This window comes from Epinephelus lanceolatus, chromosome 13, assembly GCF_041903045.1.
Source record: "Epinephelus lanceolatus isolate andai-2023 chromosome 13, ASM4190304v1, whole genome shotgun sequence".
Taxonomy (NCBI): Eukaryota; Metazoa; Chordata; class Actinopteri; order Perciformes; family Serranidae; genus Epinephelus; species Epinephelus lanceolatus.
Genome location: NC_135746.1, coordinates 160,092 through 178,862, shown reverse-complemented (window position 1 = coordinate 178,862; position 18,771 = coordinate 160,092). Strand labels below are relative to the sequence as shown.

At 40.7% G+C, this 18,771-nt stretch overlaps 1 protein-coding gene across 6 annotated transcripts in view; it reads left to right on the top strand.

Moving 5' to 3' along the window:
- The first annotated feature begins 1,072 nt into the window (after nt 1–1,072).
- kidins220b (kinase D-interacting substrate 220b) overlaps nt 1,073–18,771 on the top strand; it is a 47,117-nt gene continuing 29,418 nt past the window's right edge. For all 6 annotated transcript variants that reach the window (XM_078173576.1, XM_078173574.1, XM_078173572.1 and 3 more), the window contains exons 1-10: nt 1,073–1,236; nt 4,573–4,730; nt 14,700–14,798; nt 14,901–14,999; nt 15,319–15,417; nt 15,661–15,762; nt 15,871–15,969; nt 16,148–16,345; nt 16,607–16,705; nt 16,829–16,927. In XM_078173576.1, coding sequence (XP_078029702.1) covers nt 4,599–4,730; nt 14,700–14,798; nt 14,901–14,999; nt 15,319–15,417; nt 15,661–15,762; nt 15,871–15,969; nt 16,148–16,345; nt 16,607–16,705; nt 16,829–16,927 — 1,026 coding nt within the window. In that variant the 5' untranslated portion in view covers nt 1,073–1,236; nt 4,573–4,598. The remainder of the gene's footprint in view (nt 1,237–4,572; nt 4,731–14,699; nt 14,799–14,900; nt 15,000–15,318; nt 15,418–15,660; nt 15,763–15,870; nt 15,970–16,147; nt 16,346–16,606; nt 16,706–16,828; nt 16,928–18,771) is intronic.

Genomic DNA, 18,771 nt, shown 5'->3' with positions numbered 1-18,771 from the left:
CTGCTGATGATAAACTCACTTCTCTCTGCTCATTTCAAATTAAAAGTCTGCAGTTATTACGGAGCCACTAAAACCAACAGGGACTGAAATCGTTATCTTTCTTTGACTGTACCCCCCACACAGAGGTGGGAAACATGATGTTTTGCAGATGTTGAGTTTTGTTCTTAATACCTAATAACTAAATGTTATTTTACGTCAACATGACGTTGGCATGAGACGTGTAGAAGATGTTGGATTCTGGTTATTTAACAACACAAATAAAAACCAACAAAATATCAGTGTCATCTGTCATTGACATTAGTTGACGTTGGCATTTGATGTTGTTCTGACATTGAATTTTCGTCACCCAATAAAGCAACCTTAAGGCAACCAGATATCACCAAGACATTGGTCACCAGCTGGGGAATAACTGACTGACAGAAAAAAATACTGGCAACTTTCTTTAAATATGATCAAATATTTCCTCCTCCAGCAGCTCACCTTTACATCCTTTGTCTCTCTCAGTGATAAAAATAAATGTGAAACCGTGGTGAGCTGTTTGTCTCGATATTTTCTGTCATTTTCCAAGATAGCATTTTAAGATTAATTAAAATGTCAGAAAACACCGTGACAAAATGTCCACGTCAGTTCTATATTAAACAAAATGACTGATATGTGATAACTATATGATTTTTGAAATTATAAAACAGCTTCTTGATGATAAAAAATATTCTATTGTTATAAAAATAAATCAGAGTCCATTTTCAGAATTGACATTTAAAGTTGTATAAAGACAACAACAATAACATCAACAGCACCTTCAAAATAAGTTACCAGCCGCAGTCTGCTCGTTGGTTCGGTGGAAATAAATTAAAATATGAGTCAGACTCAGGTGAAATAAACTCAGTGTGATATCACCAGTGTTAGTGGAGGTGAAGAATAACAAAACCCTTTAAAACCCTGTCAAAGTGGTCGGATTGTTGAGTTCAGTCGGGAGTGGCCGCTGCCTGTGCTTTTATTTTGATAGTGGTGAGCGGAAGTAAGGCTGTCAGTTTGGCGGGCTTGACGCAGCGGCGGGCTCTAGTTGCTTGTTGTTCTTATCAAGATGGCTGCTGCTACCGGGGATGGAGAGTGAGCTCCGGCTGTCATCTCAACACAGGCCCAGGAAACCGACACTAACACGCCCAGAGACCGGCACCGAGACCCGACTGGACCCGAACCAGGACCGCCTAAACCGAATCTGATTCTCGTTTGAAGGTAAACCCGGTTATTCTCCGGTGGTTGTTACCGTCAGCATCATCCGCTGTCGTCGATTAATATTTGATTGACACTTGGATCGATCATAACAAATCACAGTGACGGTTAAATGTTTGATTTATTTTAAATGAATAAAGATTTATTGTGTTCATCAGACGGATTAATGAGTCCGTATTGTTCCTGTGTGAACGGGTTCACACAGTGAATGACAGCGTGAAGGTGACAGGGTTACTGCAGTGTTATAACAACAGGACCAGTTATAACACTGTGCTCACTAGAGCACTCTGACGGTATGTTCATAATGTTTATTAATAATGTTTATTAATGTTAATAATAAATCACACAGGGCGACGCCTCGTTATTACACTGACCTGATTTCAGACATGAACACCGGAGACCTTTGTTTCCTGTTTATTAAAATACCTCATGTTATTGTCCAGTTAGACATGATGCGTTCACTGTTATTCTGTAATATACTGTGCTGCATATGAACTCATGAAATATATTTATAATGATAGGAAGGTTACATCTGACATATAATAGGTCACACATCAGCCCAGTCTGAATCTGCTCAGATTTTAGGAATGTAGATGCTGTCGTCACATGAAATGTTAGAAATCAGATTATCTGTTAATGTTTGTTCTCCCTAGCTGCTCCATATTGATCTTTTAGTTTTAATGACCATGTGTCCCACAGTTTGTTCATTAACTAAATGTTTTCTTGAAGTCAATCAATCAATCAATCAATTTTATTTATAAAGCCCAATATCACAAATCACAATTTGCCGCAGAGGCTTTACAGCGTATGACATCCCTCTGTCCTTATGACCCTCACAGCTGATCAGGAAAAACTCCCCAAAAAACCCTTTAATGGGAAAACAATGGTAGAAAGCATTGTCCATTTTTTGGGGAGTTTTTCCTGATCAGCTGTGAGGGTCCTAAGGACAGAGGGATGTCGTATGCTGTAAAGCCCTGTGAGGCAAATTGTGATTTGCGATATTGGGCTTTATAAATAAAATTGATTGATTGATGATTAAATCAAATCTATGATTCAAAATTTTCACTAAAATCTACTCAGTAGTTCTTTTAGCCTGCTTCAGGTCATTTTAGGTTTTAATGTGCTGTGTGGGGTTGTTTTGGTTCAAAAACAATTGTCATCATAAATGAATATTGTCGATCTCAGTGTTTTATGGCGGCGCTCAAACCAGACTGTGTCGGATTTTATAGATGCTGCCCTTGTTCAGTCAGTGAAGCAGTTTGGCTTCATCTTATCAGATATTATTTCAGTTATCAGATTAATACATAATAATAAAATGTCCCATCATCGGCTGATGACTTCTTGGCCTGTTGTGAAGCTTTGGTGGATGATGTGACCGATGAAGGAGACTGTTGCCGTGGTGACAGCAGAGCTGCAGATGAGACTTTATTGATGTCTGTGGTTTCCGTGGTGACAGTAAAGTGATCCTGAGAGAAGACAATCCTCTCAGGGTTTATTGAAGTGATATCAGCGGTGCAGCAGAGTCCACAGGAATGTGTACATGCTGATCTGAGGTCAGCTCAGAGCAGGGACATTAAAGGAAGCTGCTGAGTGCTGAAGAGCAGACTTCAGACTGTCTGGATCCCAAATATCACCGACACAGAGATGTGACTGACAGCAGGGGAGTCTGTCCTGAGGGGGGTGCTGCAGGACACACCATGGAGTCACTAAGCAAACACAGAGACGTGACTGACAGCAGGGGAGTCTGTCCTGAGGGGGGCGCTGCAGGACACACCATGGAGTCACTAAGCAAACACAGAGACGTGACTGACAGCAGGGGAGTCTGTCCTGAGGGGGGCGCTGCAGGACACACCATGGAGTCACTAAGCAAACAGTTTGAGAATTTATCATCAAACAAGGTGCAAAAACCCGAGTGTATCTTCATAAGTCAGTGATCATAAAAGATAAAAATGATTTCTGTTTGAAGTTCCAGTTTGATGTGACATCGGCTGTCAGGTTCATCTCAGCATTAAGGCAAACATTAGGTCAATAAACGACTTTACAGGCTACAGTTTAACTAACTTGTCCAGAAAGTGATGAGACGACCCAATGAGAGCCGACAAGAATGAACATCAGACACACAACACTGTGTCACGCAGGATGTGAGGCTCCGCCCCCTTCCCCACTCAGATCTTAGTCCTATGTTTACGTCAGAGGTGGATCGAGTACTCAGTTCTTTTACTTCAGTACTTATACTAATACCACAGAGTAGGAATACTCTGCCAGAAGTTAAGGTCCTGCAGTCAACATCTTACTGAAGCAAAAGTACTAAAGTATTAACATTAAAATATACCCAAATCACTAACGGTAAAAATACTCTTATTATTTATATATGATATTATTGGATTATAAGTGTTGATGCATTAATGTGATCATGAGTTAAATATTACAGGCGGTGAAGGTGGAGCTTATTGTTTACTGACAGTATGTCACGTTATGTTCTGCTGTGGAGCTTCACCTGTAATATTATATATCATTATTTATTACTGATTGTATTTCATGTTAATAATCTGAATCTAAACAAAGTTATCAATGAAATGAAGCACAGGAACAAGGACAATATCTCCCTCTTAGACGTAGAAGAGTAGTATAAAGTACAGAAATTGTCAAAGTACAAATACCTCAAAATGTACTTTACTTTAGTTCTACAGAGGAAACATAGTCAGAAACTTTCTACTCCTGCAGTCGTGTGAATTCAATTTTCAATCAATCAATTTTATGTATAAAGCCCAATATCACAAATCACAATTTGCCTCACAGGGCTTTACAGCATACGACATCCCTCTGTCCTTAGGACCCTCACAGCTGATCAGGAAAAACTCCCCAAAAAAACCCTTTAACAGGGAAAAAAACGGTAGAAACCTCAGGAAGAGCAACTGAGGAGGGATCCCTCTTCCAGGACGGACAGACGTGCAATAGATGTCGTACAGAACAGATCAACATGATAAATTAACAGTAATCCGTATGACACAATGAGACAGAGAGAGAGACAGAGAGAGACAGAGACAGAGACAGACGGTAATGACAGTAGCTTACAACAACATTAATTTAAGTAATAATAATAATAACAGCTATTGTGGTACAATATGTTGAAAGTATTAATAGAATAATAATGTTAAGCTAAGGCTTAAGCTTAGCCCCTGAAAACATAAAACTACATGTTTATGACTTGATGAGACACACTCAAAGTTCCGAGAGAGAATATCCTCTTATTTTTGTATTTATTTATTTGCTGCTATGTTTACTTCCTGCACTGAGCCCTCCGTGCTTTTGTCTCCTAACACTGTCTCCTGTTTGTAGGACAGGCAGACGGACAGACAACAGACATGGACACCACCACGTCCATAAAGATGACCACACTGGCCATCCAGAACCTCTTCAGCTACGTGGAGGAGGAGAACCTGGCTGCGCTCAAAGCTCACCTGGACCGCTTCAAGGAGGTGGACGGACGCAGCGATGTACGTACACAAAGACACTTCCTGTTGTATTTGTACTACTCCTGTTGTAATCCTTTGGAGGACTGAAACACTGAACATGTTTCTCATCAAAAGACCGGATCCTAATTCCTGCTGCTGCTTTATTTATTATTTATTTACAGTAAACATGGTTAGTTTATTTTTATTCAGACCATCTCCAAAAATCCTCCAATAAACCTCCAATAATCCTCTAAAAATCCTCCAATAATCCTCCAATACTCCTCCAAAAATCCTCCAATAAACCTCCAATAATCCTCCAAAAATCCTCCAATAAACCTCCAATAATCCTCCAATAATCCTCCAAAAATCGTCCAATAAACCTCCAATAATCCTCCAAAAATCCTCCAATAAAACTCATCCTTGGCAAAAATCCTCCAATAAACCTCCAAAAATCCTCCAGTAGTCCTCCAATAATCCTCCAAAAATCCTCCAATAATCCTCCAAAAATCATCTAATAAACCTCCAAAAATCCTTCAAAAATCCTCCAATAAACCTCCAATAATCCGCCAAAAATCCTCCAATAAACCTCCAATAATCCTCCAAAAATTGTCCAATAAACCTCCAATAATCCTCCAATAAACCTCCAATAATCCTCCAATAATCCTCCAAAAATCGTCCAATAAACCTCCAATAATCCTCCAATAAACCTAATCCTTGGCAAAAATCCTCCAATAAATCCCCAATAATCCTCCAAGAATCCTCCAATAATCCTCCAAAAATCATCCAATAAACCTCCAAAAATCCTCCAAAAATCCTCCAATAAACCTCATCCTTGGCAAAAATCCTCCAATAAACCTCCAAAAATCCTCCAATAAACCTCCAATAATCCTCCAAAAATCATCCAATAAACCTCCAAAAATTCTCCAAAAATCATCCAATAAACCTCCAATAATCCTCCAATAATCCTCCAAAAACTCTCCAACAAACCTTCAATAATCCTCCAAAAATCCTCCAATAATCCTCCAATAATCCTCCAATAAACCTCCAATAATCCTCCAATACTCCTCCAATAATCCTCCAATAAACCTCCAAAAATCCTCCAATAAACCTCCAATAATCCTCTAAAAATCCTCCAATAATCCTCCAATAATCCTCCAAAAATCGCCCAATAAACCTCCAATAATCCTCCAAAAATCCTCCAATAAACCTAATCCTTGGCAAAAATCCTCCAGTAAACCTCCAAAAATCGTCCAATAAACCTCCAATAATCCTCCAAAAATCCTCCAATAAACCTCATCCTTGGCAAAAATCCTCCAATAAACCTCCAAAAATCCTCCAATAGTCCTCCAATAATCCTCCAAAAATCCTCCAATAATCCTCCAAAAATCATCCAATAAACCTCCAAAAATCCTTCAAAAATCCTCCAATAAACCTCCAATAATCCGCCAAAAATCCTCCAATAAACCTCCAATAATCCTCCAAAAATTGTCCAATGAACCTCCAATAATCCTCCAATAAACCTCCAATAATCCTCCAATAATCCTCCAAAAATCGTCCAATAAACCTCCAATAATCCTCCAATAATCCTCCAATAAACCTAATCCTTGGCAAAAATCCTCCAATAAATTTCCAATAATCCTCCAAGAATCCTCCAATAATCCTCCAAAAATCGTCCAATAAACCTCCAATAATCCTCCAAAAATCCTCCAATAAACCTCATCCTTGGCAAAAATCCTCCAATAAACCTCCAAAAATCCTCCAGTAAACCTCCAATAATCCTCCAAAAATCCTCCAATAATCCTCCAAAAATCATCCAATAAACCTCCAAAAATTCTCCAAAAATCCTCCAATAAACCTCCAATAATCCTCCAAAAACTCTCCAGCAAACCTCCAATAATCCTCCAATAAACCTCCAATAATCCGCCAAAAATCCTCCAATAAACCTCCAATAATTCTCCAATAAACCTCCAATAATCCTCTAAAAATCCTCCAATAATCCTCCAATACTCCTCCAAAAATCCTCCAATAAACCTCCAATAATCCTCCAAAAATCCTCCAATAAACCTAATCCTTGGCAAAAATCCTCCAGTAAACCTCCAAAAATCCTCCAATAAACCTCCAATAATCCTCCAGAAATTCTCCAATAAACCTCATCCTTAGCAAAAATCCTCCAATAAACCTCCAAAAATCCTCCAATAGTCCTCCAATAATCCTCCAAAAATCCTCCAATAATCCTCCAAAAATCATCCAATAAACCTCCAAAAATCCTTCAAAAATCCTCCAATAAACCTCCAATAATCCGCCAAAAATCCTCCAATAAACCTCCAATAATCCTCCAAAAATTGTCCAATAAACCTCCAATAATCCTCCAATAAACCTCCAATAATCCTCCAAAAATCCTCCAATAAACCTCCAATAATCCTCCAAAAATCCTCCAATAAACCTCATCCTTGGCAAAAATCCTCCAATAAACCTCCAAAAATCCTCCAATAAACCTCCAATAATCCTCCAAAAATCGTCCAATAATCCTCCAAAAATCCTCCAATAAACCTCATCCTTGGCAAAAATCCTCCAATAAACCTCCAAAAATCCTCCAATAATCCTCCAAAAATCATCCAATAAACCTCCAAAAATCCTCCAAAAATCCTCCAATAAACCTCCAATAATCCTCCAAAAACTCTCCAACAAACCTCCAATAATCCTCCAAAAATCCTCCAAAAAACCTCCAATGATCCTCCAATAAACCTCCAATAATCCGCCAAAAATCCTCCAATAAACCTCCAATAATCCTCCAATAAACCTCCAATAATCCTCCAAAAATTCTCCAAAAATCGTCCAATAAACCTCCAATAATCCTCCAATAATCCTCCAATAAACCTAATCCTTGGCAAAAATCCTCCAATAAACCTCCAATAATCCCCCAAAAATCATCCAGTAAACCTCCAAAAATCATCCAATAAATCTCCAATAATCCTCCAAGAATCCTCCAGTAATCCTCCAAAAATCGTCCAATAAACCTCCAATAATCCTCCAAAAATCCTCCAATAAACCTCCAAAAATCCTCCAATAAACCTCCAAAAACCCTCCAATAAACCTCCAATAATCCTCCAATAAACCTCCAATAATCCTCCAAAAATCCTCCAATAATCCTCCAGTAAACCTCCAATAATCCTCCAATAGTCCTCCAATAAACCTCCAATAGTCCTCCAATAATCCTCCAAAAATCATCCAATAAACCTCCAAAAATCCTTCAAAAATCCTCCAATAAACCTCCAATAATCCGCCAAAAATCCTCCAATAAACCTAATCCTTGGCAAAAATCCTCCAATAAACCTCCAATAATCCCCCAAAAATCATCCAGTAAACCTCCAAAAATCATCCAATAAATCTCCAATAATCCTCCAAGAATCCTCCAGTAATCCTCCAAAAATTGTCCAATAAACCTCCAATAATCCTCCAAAAATCCTCCAATAATCCTCCAAAAATCCTCCAATAAACCTCCAAAAATCCTCCAATAAACCTCCAAAAACCCTCCAATAAACCTCCAATAATCCTCTAATAAACCTCCAATAATCCTCCAAAAATCCTCCAATAATCCTCCAGTAAACCTCCAATAATCCTCCAATAGTCCTCCAATAATCCTCCAATAGTCCTCCAATAATCCTCCAAAAATCATCCAATAAACCTCCAAAAATCATCCAATAAACCTCCAATAATCCTCCAATAATCCTCCAATAAACCTAATCCTTGGCAAAAATCCTCCAATAAACCTCCAATAATCCCCCAAAAATCATCCAGTAAACCTCCAAAAATCATCCAATAAATCTCCAATAATCCTCCAAGAATCCTCCAGTAATCCTCCAAAAATCGTCCAATAAACCTCCAATAATCCTCCAAAAATCCTCCAAAAATCATCCAATAAACCTCCAAAAATCCTCCAATAAACCTCCAAAAATCCTCCAATAAACCTCCAATAATCCTCCAATAAACCTCCAATAATCCTCCAAAAATCCTCCAATAATCCTCCAGTAAACCTCCAATAATCCTCCAATAGTCCTCCAATAATCCTCCAATAGTCCTCCAATAATCCTCCAAAAATCATCCAATAAACCTCCAAAAATCCTTCAAAAATCCTCCAATAAACCTCCAATAATCCGCCAAAAATCCTCCAATAAACCTCCAATAATCCTCCAAAAATTGTCCAATAAACCTCCAATAATCCTCCAATAAACCTCCAATAATCCTCCAAAAATCCTCCAAAAATCGTCCAATAAACCTCCAATAATCCTCCAATAATTCTCCAATAAACCTAATCCTTGGCAAAAATCCTCCAATAAATCTCCAATAATCCTCCAAGAATCCTCCAATAATCCTCCAAAAATCATCCAATAAATCTCCAATAATCCTCCAAAAATCCTCCAATAAACCTCATCCTTGGCAAAAATCCTCCAATAAACCTCCAAAAATCCTCCAATAAACCTCCAATAATCCTCCAAAAATCCTCCAATAATCCTCCAAAAATCCTCCAATAAACCTCATCCTTGGCAAAAATCCTCCAATAAAGCTCCAATAAACCTCCAAAAATCCTCTAATAAACCTCCAAAAATCATCCAATAAACCTCCAAAAATCCTCCAAAAATCCTCCAATAAACCTCCAATAATCCTCCAAAAACTCTCCAACAAACCTCCAATAATCCTCCAAAAATCCTCCAATAAACCTCCAATGATCCTCCAATAAACCTCCAATAATCCGCCAAAAATCCTCCAATAAACCTCCAATAATCCTCCAATAAACCTCCAATAATCCTCCAAAAATTCTCCAAAAATCGTCCAATAAACCTCCAATAATCCTCCAATAATCCTCCAATAAACCTAATCCTTGGCAAAAATCCTCCAATAAACCTCCAATAATCCCCCAAAAATCATCCAGTAAACCTCCAAAAATCATCCAATAAATCTCCAATAATCCTCCAAGAATCCTCCAGTAATCCTCCAAAAATTGTCCAATAAACCTCCAATAATCCGCCAAAAATCCTCCAATAAACCTCCAATAATCCTCCAATAAACCTCCAATAATCCTCCAAAAATTCTCCAAAAATCGTCCAATAAACCTCCAATAATCCTCCAATAAACCTAATCCTTGGCAAAAATCCTCCAATAAACCTCCAATAATCCCCCAAAAATCATCCAGTAAACCTCCAAAAATCATCCAATAAATCTCCAATAATCCTCCAAGAATCCTCCAGTAATCCTCCAAAAATCGTCCAATAAACCTCCAATAATCCTCCAAAAATCCTCCAATAATCCTCCAAAAATCATCCAATAAACCTCCAAAAATCCTCCAATAAACCTCCAAAAACCCTCCAATAAACCTCCAATAATCCTCCAATAAACCTCCAATAATCCTCCAAAAATCCTCCAATAATCCTCCAGTAAACCTCCAATAATCCTCCAATAGTCCTCCAATAATCCTCCAATAAACCTCCAATAATCCTCTAATAGTCCTCCAATAATTCTCCAATAGTCCTCCCTCGCTAGTCGGCATCAGAAATATTAATTACTTAGTTAGTTACCAATTAGTGTTTTATTCATGTACAAGGCTGCTTAACTGTCATGCAGCTGCCTGCCACTAGTGGGTGCTGCAGAGCCGTCACACTGGAGTTTTAAATTGGAGAGATGTCCCCTCACAATACCAGCGCAGTTTGGCAGCACTCGGTCTAGAAAATGAATTCAGCAGCAATGAATCTTTTTTGAGATGTTACAATATTTGTTAACTTTAAGTGAGTTGTTGTCAGGTAATGTCAATCAATCAATCAATTTTATTTATAAAGCCCAATATCACAAATCACAATTTGCCTCACAGGGCTTTACAGCATACGACATCCCTCTGTCCTTATGACCCTCACAGCTGATCAGGAAAAACTCCCCAAAAAACCCTTTAACGGGGAAAAAACGGTAGAAACCTCAGGAAGAGCAACTGAGGAGGGATCCCTCTTCCAGGACGGACAGACGTGCAATAGATGTCGTACAGAACAGATCAGCATAATAAATTAACAGTAATCCGAATGTGCAGGTTCACATTCATACTGCACGCAGCAACATGCCTCATTTCAGCTGAAATTTAATTAAAATTCAGAGTCAGAAAACTTTATTTATCCCGCAGTGGGGCAATTCTGTTTACAGTTGACAACAACATGTATCACAACAAACACACACAACACATTCCCAGCAACAAGATTACAATAAAAGAAAATTATATTCAGGCTGTCAGTGGCATTGGCTCTACATTCATAGTTGTTCAGCAATGTAATAGCTGAAGGAAAGGAGTGTGAGTATCTGTTTGTTTCCCTCAGAGGGGTATAGTAGTGTTGCCCTGAGGGCATTAACACAACATTCTGAGAAAGGATGTGGTCAGGATGTCCAATAATGCTTTTTGCTTTCCTGACCACCTGCCTCATCCACAACGAGGCCAAGTCACTCAACTGGACTCCCATAATCTTGGAGCAGATCTTCACGATTCTGTGCAAACTATTTTTTATCTCTCAGAGGCAACCCATTAAACCAACATATAAAAGAGAATGTTAAAAGACTTTCAATAAAAGATTGATAAAAGAACAAAATATTCCGACAAACATTAAAAGAGTTCCACCTCCACAACGAGTGGATCCTCTGCTGCCCCCTCTTCGCAAGAGTGTTACAGGATAAATTGAGTTGGGAGTCAAAGACTGCACCTAAATATTTGTATGACTCCACTATCTGGACTTGCTGGCCCTGTATAGTGCCTCCCCTTTGCTCCAGCCTGTTCCTCCTGAAGTCAATGATCATTTCTTTAGTCTTTGAAGCATTCAGGTTGAGATAGTTGTCCTCACACCACTGTATAAAGGTAGGTAAGGCACAGCCATGATCTGACTGTCAACCTTGCAAAAGTGTCAACAGTGCTGTATCATCTGAGAATTTGACAAGGAAAGTGTCTGACTGGGATGACTGGGATGAGCTGCAGCTCTCAGTATACATGATAAAAAGTAGTGGGGACAAAACACAGCCCTGTGGAGAACAAGTGTTGGTAACAGTGGTGTGGGATGTTTGCTAATTTACACAGACCCACTGAGCCCTGTCGGTTAAAAAGTTTAAAATCAGGAGTAAGATCTGATCTGGTGAGTTAAAAAGAGAATCCAGTCTGGAAATTAAAATATGAGGCTGCATCTTTTTAAAAGCAGAGGAAAAATCGGCAAATCAAAGTCTTATGTGGCTGTTTGGATTTTCAAGGTGCTTGTACGCTTTATCTAAAATATTATTGCGTCATCGACGCCTTTGTCAGTTTGATATGCAAACTGTAGTGGATCAAGTTTGCCATGAACACCTCATCTATCAAGATCTTTTCCAACCCTTTCATTACAAGGGATGTTAAGTGCTACAGGTCTACAATCTTTCAGATCCCTTGGGTTTTTATTTTTAAGAACAGGTATTATTGCTGATGATTTCCGTAATCTGCGTAGCTGGCAAGTTTCAACACAGATCTGAAAAAGTGATGTAAAAACTAGTTTAGTCACCTGTTCCTGGGATATTGTGATGTCACTCTGAGGGACAAGAGACTTCTTCAAGGGGGAAATATTACCCGAGAAGTTTGACTTTTCAAAACATGAAAAAAAGCAGATTGTTATCATCAACTCCTTTTACAGTTATATGTTGCCTACTGGTTGAAGGATGCCATTAGCTTCATACCCTGCCAGGCTGTTCTAAGGTAACTGCGATTATACTGCTCCTCAACCTTGTTCTTATATTCTACTTTCACCTTTCTTGTTCTGTTCCTGAGCTCTCTGGAGGCCTCTTTATTTACCAGACAATCTTTAGTTACCCAGGGTTTGTTATTTGGGTATATGACAACTCTTTTTGATGGGATGACTGAATTTCCACAGAAAGATATATATATGATGAGACTGTGTCAGTTAGACTGTCTATGTCACCACAAGCCTTGTACAGCTGCTGCCAATCAGTGCACTCCAAGCATGCCTGAAGTGAAGAGATGCTGTCCTCTGTCCAAAACTTAACAGTTCTCTCTTTATGCTCCACGCTTCTGAGTACAGGTTTATACACTGGCATGAGGAAGACACTAGGGATGCACTGAATATTCGGTAACCAAATATATTCGGCCGAATATTGCAAAAAAACACACATTCGGTATTCGGTGGAATAAGTTAAAAGCAAGGCCGAATAATAGCGGCGTGTTTTGATAACGCAATCAAACGACGTGCCGTGACGGGCGGAATAAAATGTCGGCAGTGTGGCGATCCGTCCGTCACGGCACTCGCATTTGCGACTAAAAATAGTTTTGAGCGAGCAAAATAGGCTTAAATCATTCAGCACGCTGTGCGAACAGTCTACAGATTTCAACCAGCAGCAGAAACAAATGGCGAATCCCACCGATTGTGGGTTGAACGGGGGTCACAGACACAGACAGTAATGTATTCCTGTCAGTTACGGCGGCCATCGGCTTACCGGCGACGGAGAAGTCGGCTCCAATAATATCCTCTTCTTGGTGTCATGACTGCCCAAAAGTACCTGAACAGCCGAGCCAGCCAAACACAGGTATGTGACGTGTCAGAGGAGAAACGAGCCGTTCACGGTCCACAAACCTCACCGCACTTTAGGGACTCTTCTTTACTTATGAAGGGACTGTTCTTTACTTGTCAGAGGAGGAGGGTGGCTGGTTGACTTTTATTTTATTTATTTATTTTATTTTGATCCCCCCTATGTTCATCACTCATTGATGCTGTTTTTGAAGTATGAATAAGTCAATAAGTAATTTATTCCATTGAAATATCATTGATGTATTATAGAAAAGTGATTTATCTTTTTATGAATGACAAAAGGCACATCTGCCTCATTTTATCTGTGGTATTGTGATACTACTCAGAACCATGATATTTTCATTGGTATTGCATAGTGGGTCCCAATTTTGGTACCGTGACAACACTAATTTCGAGTGGGTTCATCTGCAAAAACTAATGAAAAACTAAACAATGATATTCGGTATTCGGTACTTGGTATTCAGCCAAGCGTTTAATAATATTTGGCTTCGGCTTCGGCCACAAATTTTCATTTCGGTGCATCCCTAGAAGACACTATAGTGGAAAGAATCCCCACACGCGGGCATAGGGAAGGATTTATACGCTCAGCCTACTGAACCATAGCAGAGGTCAATAGTCGTTTTCCCCTGTGTGGTGGCACAAGTCACATACTGTTGGTATGATCTCAGTGTTTTCCTCAGACCACACCTATTGAAATCCCCAAGAATGAATTTCGGTGCATCCGGGCATGTAGAATCCAATCTGCATGTGACATCATCAATCAGCTGAGCAGCTTGTTAAGGGGAGCTCCTTGGTGTGCGGATCTTCCTCATTTTCTTGTAGATGTTGTTTTATTAACTTAAAAGTGAAGTGCATCATTTCTGTCAGATAATCAGCAAGGTTCACTGTGCCCCACATTTCAGAGGCAGTTTATTTATTTTAGATGTTATTTTAGTGGTTAACTTTTGACTGAGTTGCCGTCATGTTCACATTCATACCGCACGGCACAAAGTGTCTTGTACTTCAGTAGCATTTAAAATCCAACATGGTTGTTGAAGATTGTGATTAAAGGCTTCAAAGGGCTCTGAATGCACACAATATTTTTGGGACAATTTTTCAGATACTTAACAATAAATTGTGCTAAATTTTTTATTTTTAGACTAGTCGACTAGTCTTAATTAAAATTTTTGTTTAGTTGACAGGGAAATTATTTGTCAGGAACATCCCTACCAGTAACCAGAGGAGTCTGTCTGGTGTTGTTAAAAGCTGAGTTTTAGTCATTTTTAATTGACTCCATTCATCGTATTTTAGTCGTCAGTTGTCTGAAGCTGTGACCGTGATGCTGGACTAAAGGCCTGAGACCCTGTTAGTTCCTGCTGCTGGCTTATTTGTGATTCATGAGGAGTAAACATTGTTTGTTTGTTGTTTACCTGTGTGTTGACAGAACGGACAGACTCCTCTCATGCTGGCGGCAGAGCAAGGCAGTCTGGAGATCGTCCAGGAGCTCATCAGGAGAGGAGCCAACGTTAACTTGGACGATGTGGTGAGTTTCGGTCTCTGAACTCAGGTGCTGCAGTTGCTAGGAGACAGTCTGTGTTAATGGCTCGTTTCTATGGTAACCCCGTCTGTGTGTGTGTGTTGTCAGGACTGCTGGTCGGCTCTGATCTCTGCAGCTAAAGAAGGTCATGTGGAGGTGGTGAAGGAGCTGCTGGAGAACAGCGCCTACATCGAGCACAGAGACATGGTGAGACGACACAAACACTGCTGAGACTCATGGGACATGTAGTCTATATCATGATCAGTTAACACAGGTACCCTGACGACAGTTGACGAGACGATGTCGTGTGTAATCAACTCTTTGTCCTGAAAATTAACTGAAGAAGATGAATTCTTTAATCAGACAGAAACAGGTTCAGTTTAACATCTGTCAGTTTGTCACAGGAAGGAAGGATGCTGTCATGTGATGTCATGTTATGCCATGTGTTTACAGAATAAACAGATGTTATAAACAGCCATAAACACATGTACTGACTGACTGTGTGATGTCACGCTGTGTGTGTCAGGGAGGCTGGACAGCTCTGATGTGGGCGGCTTACAAAGGTCGTGTAGACGTCACCGAGCTGCTGCTGGAGCACGGAGCCAACCCCAACACTACAGGACAGGTAACACACACACACACACACACACACACACACACACACACTCTCATGTAGATTTGTTACTATCATACAACCCAGTCACTGTGAGCTCAGTGATGAAACTTCTCTCTGACGGTGTTAACTGAGAATAAACATCACAGGTTTATAACAGCAGGCTGTAAACCAGAGCAGGGGTTCCTAATAAAGTGACCACTGAGTGTAAAAGGACACGTCCTGTCTCTGTCCATCTGCCTGTCTGTCCCACAGCAATACAGCGTGTACCCCATCATCTGGGCTGCAGGTCGAGGACACGCCGACATCGTCAAACTGCTGCTGCAGAACGGAGCCAAAGTCAACTGTTCTGACAAGGTGATGACCACCTGTGACATCACACAACAATAATCAAGTAAACAATAAATAACAAACAATAAACAATGCTCCTGTGTGTGTGTGTGTGTGTGTGTGTGTGTGAGACAGTACGGGACCACTCCTCTCATCTGGGCGTCCAGGAAAGGACACTTTGACTGTGTGATGCACCTGCTGGAGAATGGAGCCGACGTCGACCAGGAGGGGGCGGTACGACCACACCTGTATATTATTACCTGTATCAGTGCTGCCATACTGTTTACTATATTTATATACTGGTATCTGTTTGGATATCAGTATAGATCCAAACAGATACAAACACCCTGTCATGTGGAGATGACTGATAAAGGTGTGTGTCTGTGTCTGTGTGTGTGTGTGTGTGTGTCAGAACTCGATGACGGCGCTGATTGTGGCGGTGAGAGGCGGCTACACTGAGGTGGTGAAGGAGCTGCTCAAGAGGAACCCCAACGTCAACATGACCGACAAAGACGGGAACACGGCGCTGATGATTGCCGCCAAGGAGGGTTACACGGAGATCGTCCAGGACTTGCTGGATGCCGGGACCTACGTCAACATCCCAGACCGGGTGAGCCTGTGTTACACAGCATGACGACAGGGGCGAGACGTGAGGCGTCACATGTCACAATGTGTGATGTGGAGATGTTTTAGAAATATGTTTTGCTGCTGAAGAAGAATCAGAGTTAACAGTTTGACTTCCTGTTGTTTGAGCTCCACGCTGAGTCTTTCACCTGCAGAGTAACACACACAGGTGTGCTCACACTGTCACCTTCGCCTGGGGACAACCAGCAACATTCAGTCTGTGTGTGTGTGTGTGTGTGTGTTACAGAGCGGTGACACGGTGCTGATTGGAGCAGTGAGGGGCGGTCATGTGGAGATCGTCAGAGCTCTGCTGCATAAATATGCCGACATAGACATTAGAGGACAGGTGAGAACACAGTGATGAAACATGTGTGGTGTCACTGTTAGTAACAGAGGTCTTGTCAGGACTGATGACGGGACAGTGACGGGACAGTGATGATGTCAGCTGACGTCACTCTGCTGTTTCCAGGACAATAAAACTGCTCTGTACTGGGCCGTGGAGAAAGGAAACGCTACCATGGTCAGAGACATCCTGCAGTGTAACCCCGATACTGAGACCTGCACCAAGGTGAGACACCTGAACACATTTGAACACAGCTGAACACACTTGAACACACCTGAACACACCTAAACACACCTGAACACATCTGAACACACTTGAACACAGCTGAACACACCTGAACACACCTGAGCACAGCTGAACACACCTAAAAACACCTGAACACATTTGAACACACTTAAAAACACCTGAACACACTTGAACACACCTGAGCACAGCTGAACACACTTGAACACACCTGAACACACTTGAACACACCTAAACACACCTGAACACATCTGAACACACTTGAACACACCTGAGCACAGCTGAACACACTTGAACACACCTAAAAACACCTGAACACATTTGAACACACCTAAAAACACCTGAACACATTTGAACACAGCTGAACACACATCAACACACTTGAACACACCTAAACACACCTGAACACATTTGAACACATTTGAACACACCTAAACACACATCAACACACTTGAACACATCTAAACACACCTGAACACACCTGAACACATTTGAACACACCTGAACACACCTGAACACACTTGAACACACCAAAACACACCTAAACACATTTGAACACACCTGAACACACCTGAACACACTTGAACACACCAAAACACATTTGAACACACCTAAACACACATCAACACACTTGAACACACCTAAACACACCTGAACACATTTGAACACATTTGAACACACCTAAACACACATTAACACACTTGAACACATCTAAACACACCTGAACACACCTGAACACAGCTGAACACAGCTGAACACACTTGAACACACCTGAATACATCTGAACACACCTGAACACACTTGAACACATTTGAACACAGCTGAACACACCTGAACACACTTGAACACATTTGAACACAGCTGCTGAACACACTTGAACACATTTGAACACACCTGAACACACTTGAACACATTTGAACACAGCTGCTGAACACACTTGAACACATTTGAACACACCTGAACACACTTGAACACATTTGAACACAGCTGAACACAGCTGAACACAGCTGAACACACCTGAACACACTTGAACACATTTGAACACAGCTGAACACACTTGAACACATTTGAACACACCTGAACACAGCTGAACACAGCTGAACACATCTGAACACACTTGAACACACCTGAACACAGCTGAACACACCTGAACACAACACTTGAACACACCTGAACACACCTGAACACAGCTGAACACAGCTGAACACATGTGAACACAGCTGAACACACCTGAGCACAGCTGAACACACCTGAACACACTTGAACACACCTAAAAACACCTGAACACACTTGAACACACCTGAGCACAGCTGAACACACTTGAACACACCTGAACACACTTGAACACACCTAAACACACCTGAACACATCTGAACACACCTGAACACACCTGAACACATTTGAACACAGCTGAACACACCTGAACACATCTGAGCACAGCTGAACACACTTGAACACACTTGAACACACCTAAAAACACCTGAACACATTTGAACACTCCTAAAAACACCTGAACACATTTGAACACACCTAAACACACCTGGACCGACCTGAACACATTTGAACACAGCTGAACACAGCTGAACACACTTGAACACATTTGAACACAGCTGAACACACCTGAACACACCTGAACATATTTGAACACAGCTGAACACACTTGAACACACCTGAAGACACCGGAACACAGCTGAACACAGCTGAACACACTTGAACACACCTGAACACACCTGGACACACCTGAACACATTTGAACACACCTAAACACACCTCAACACACTTCAGCACACCTAAACACACCTGAACACATTTGAACACACCTAAAC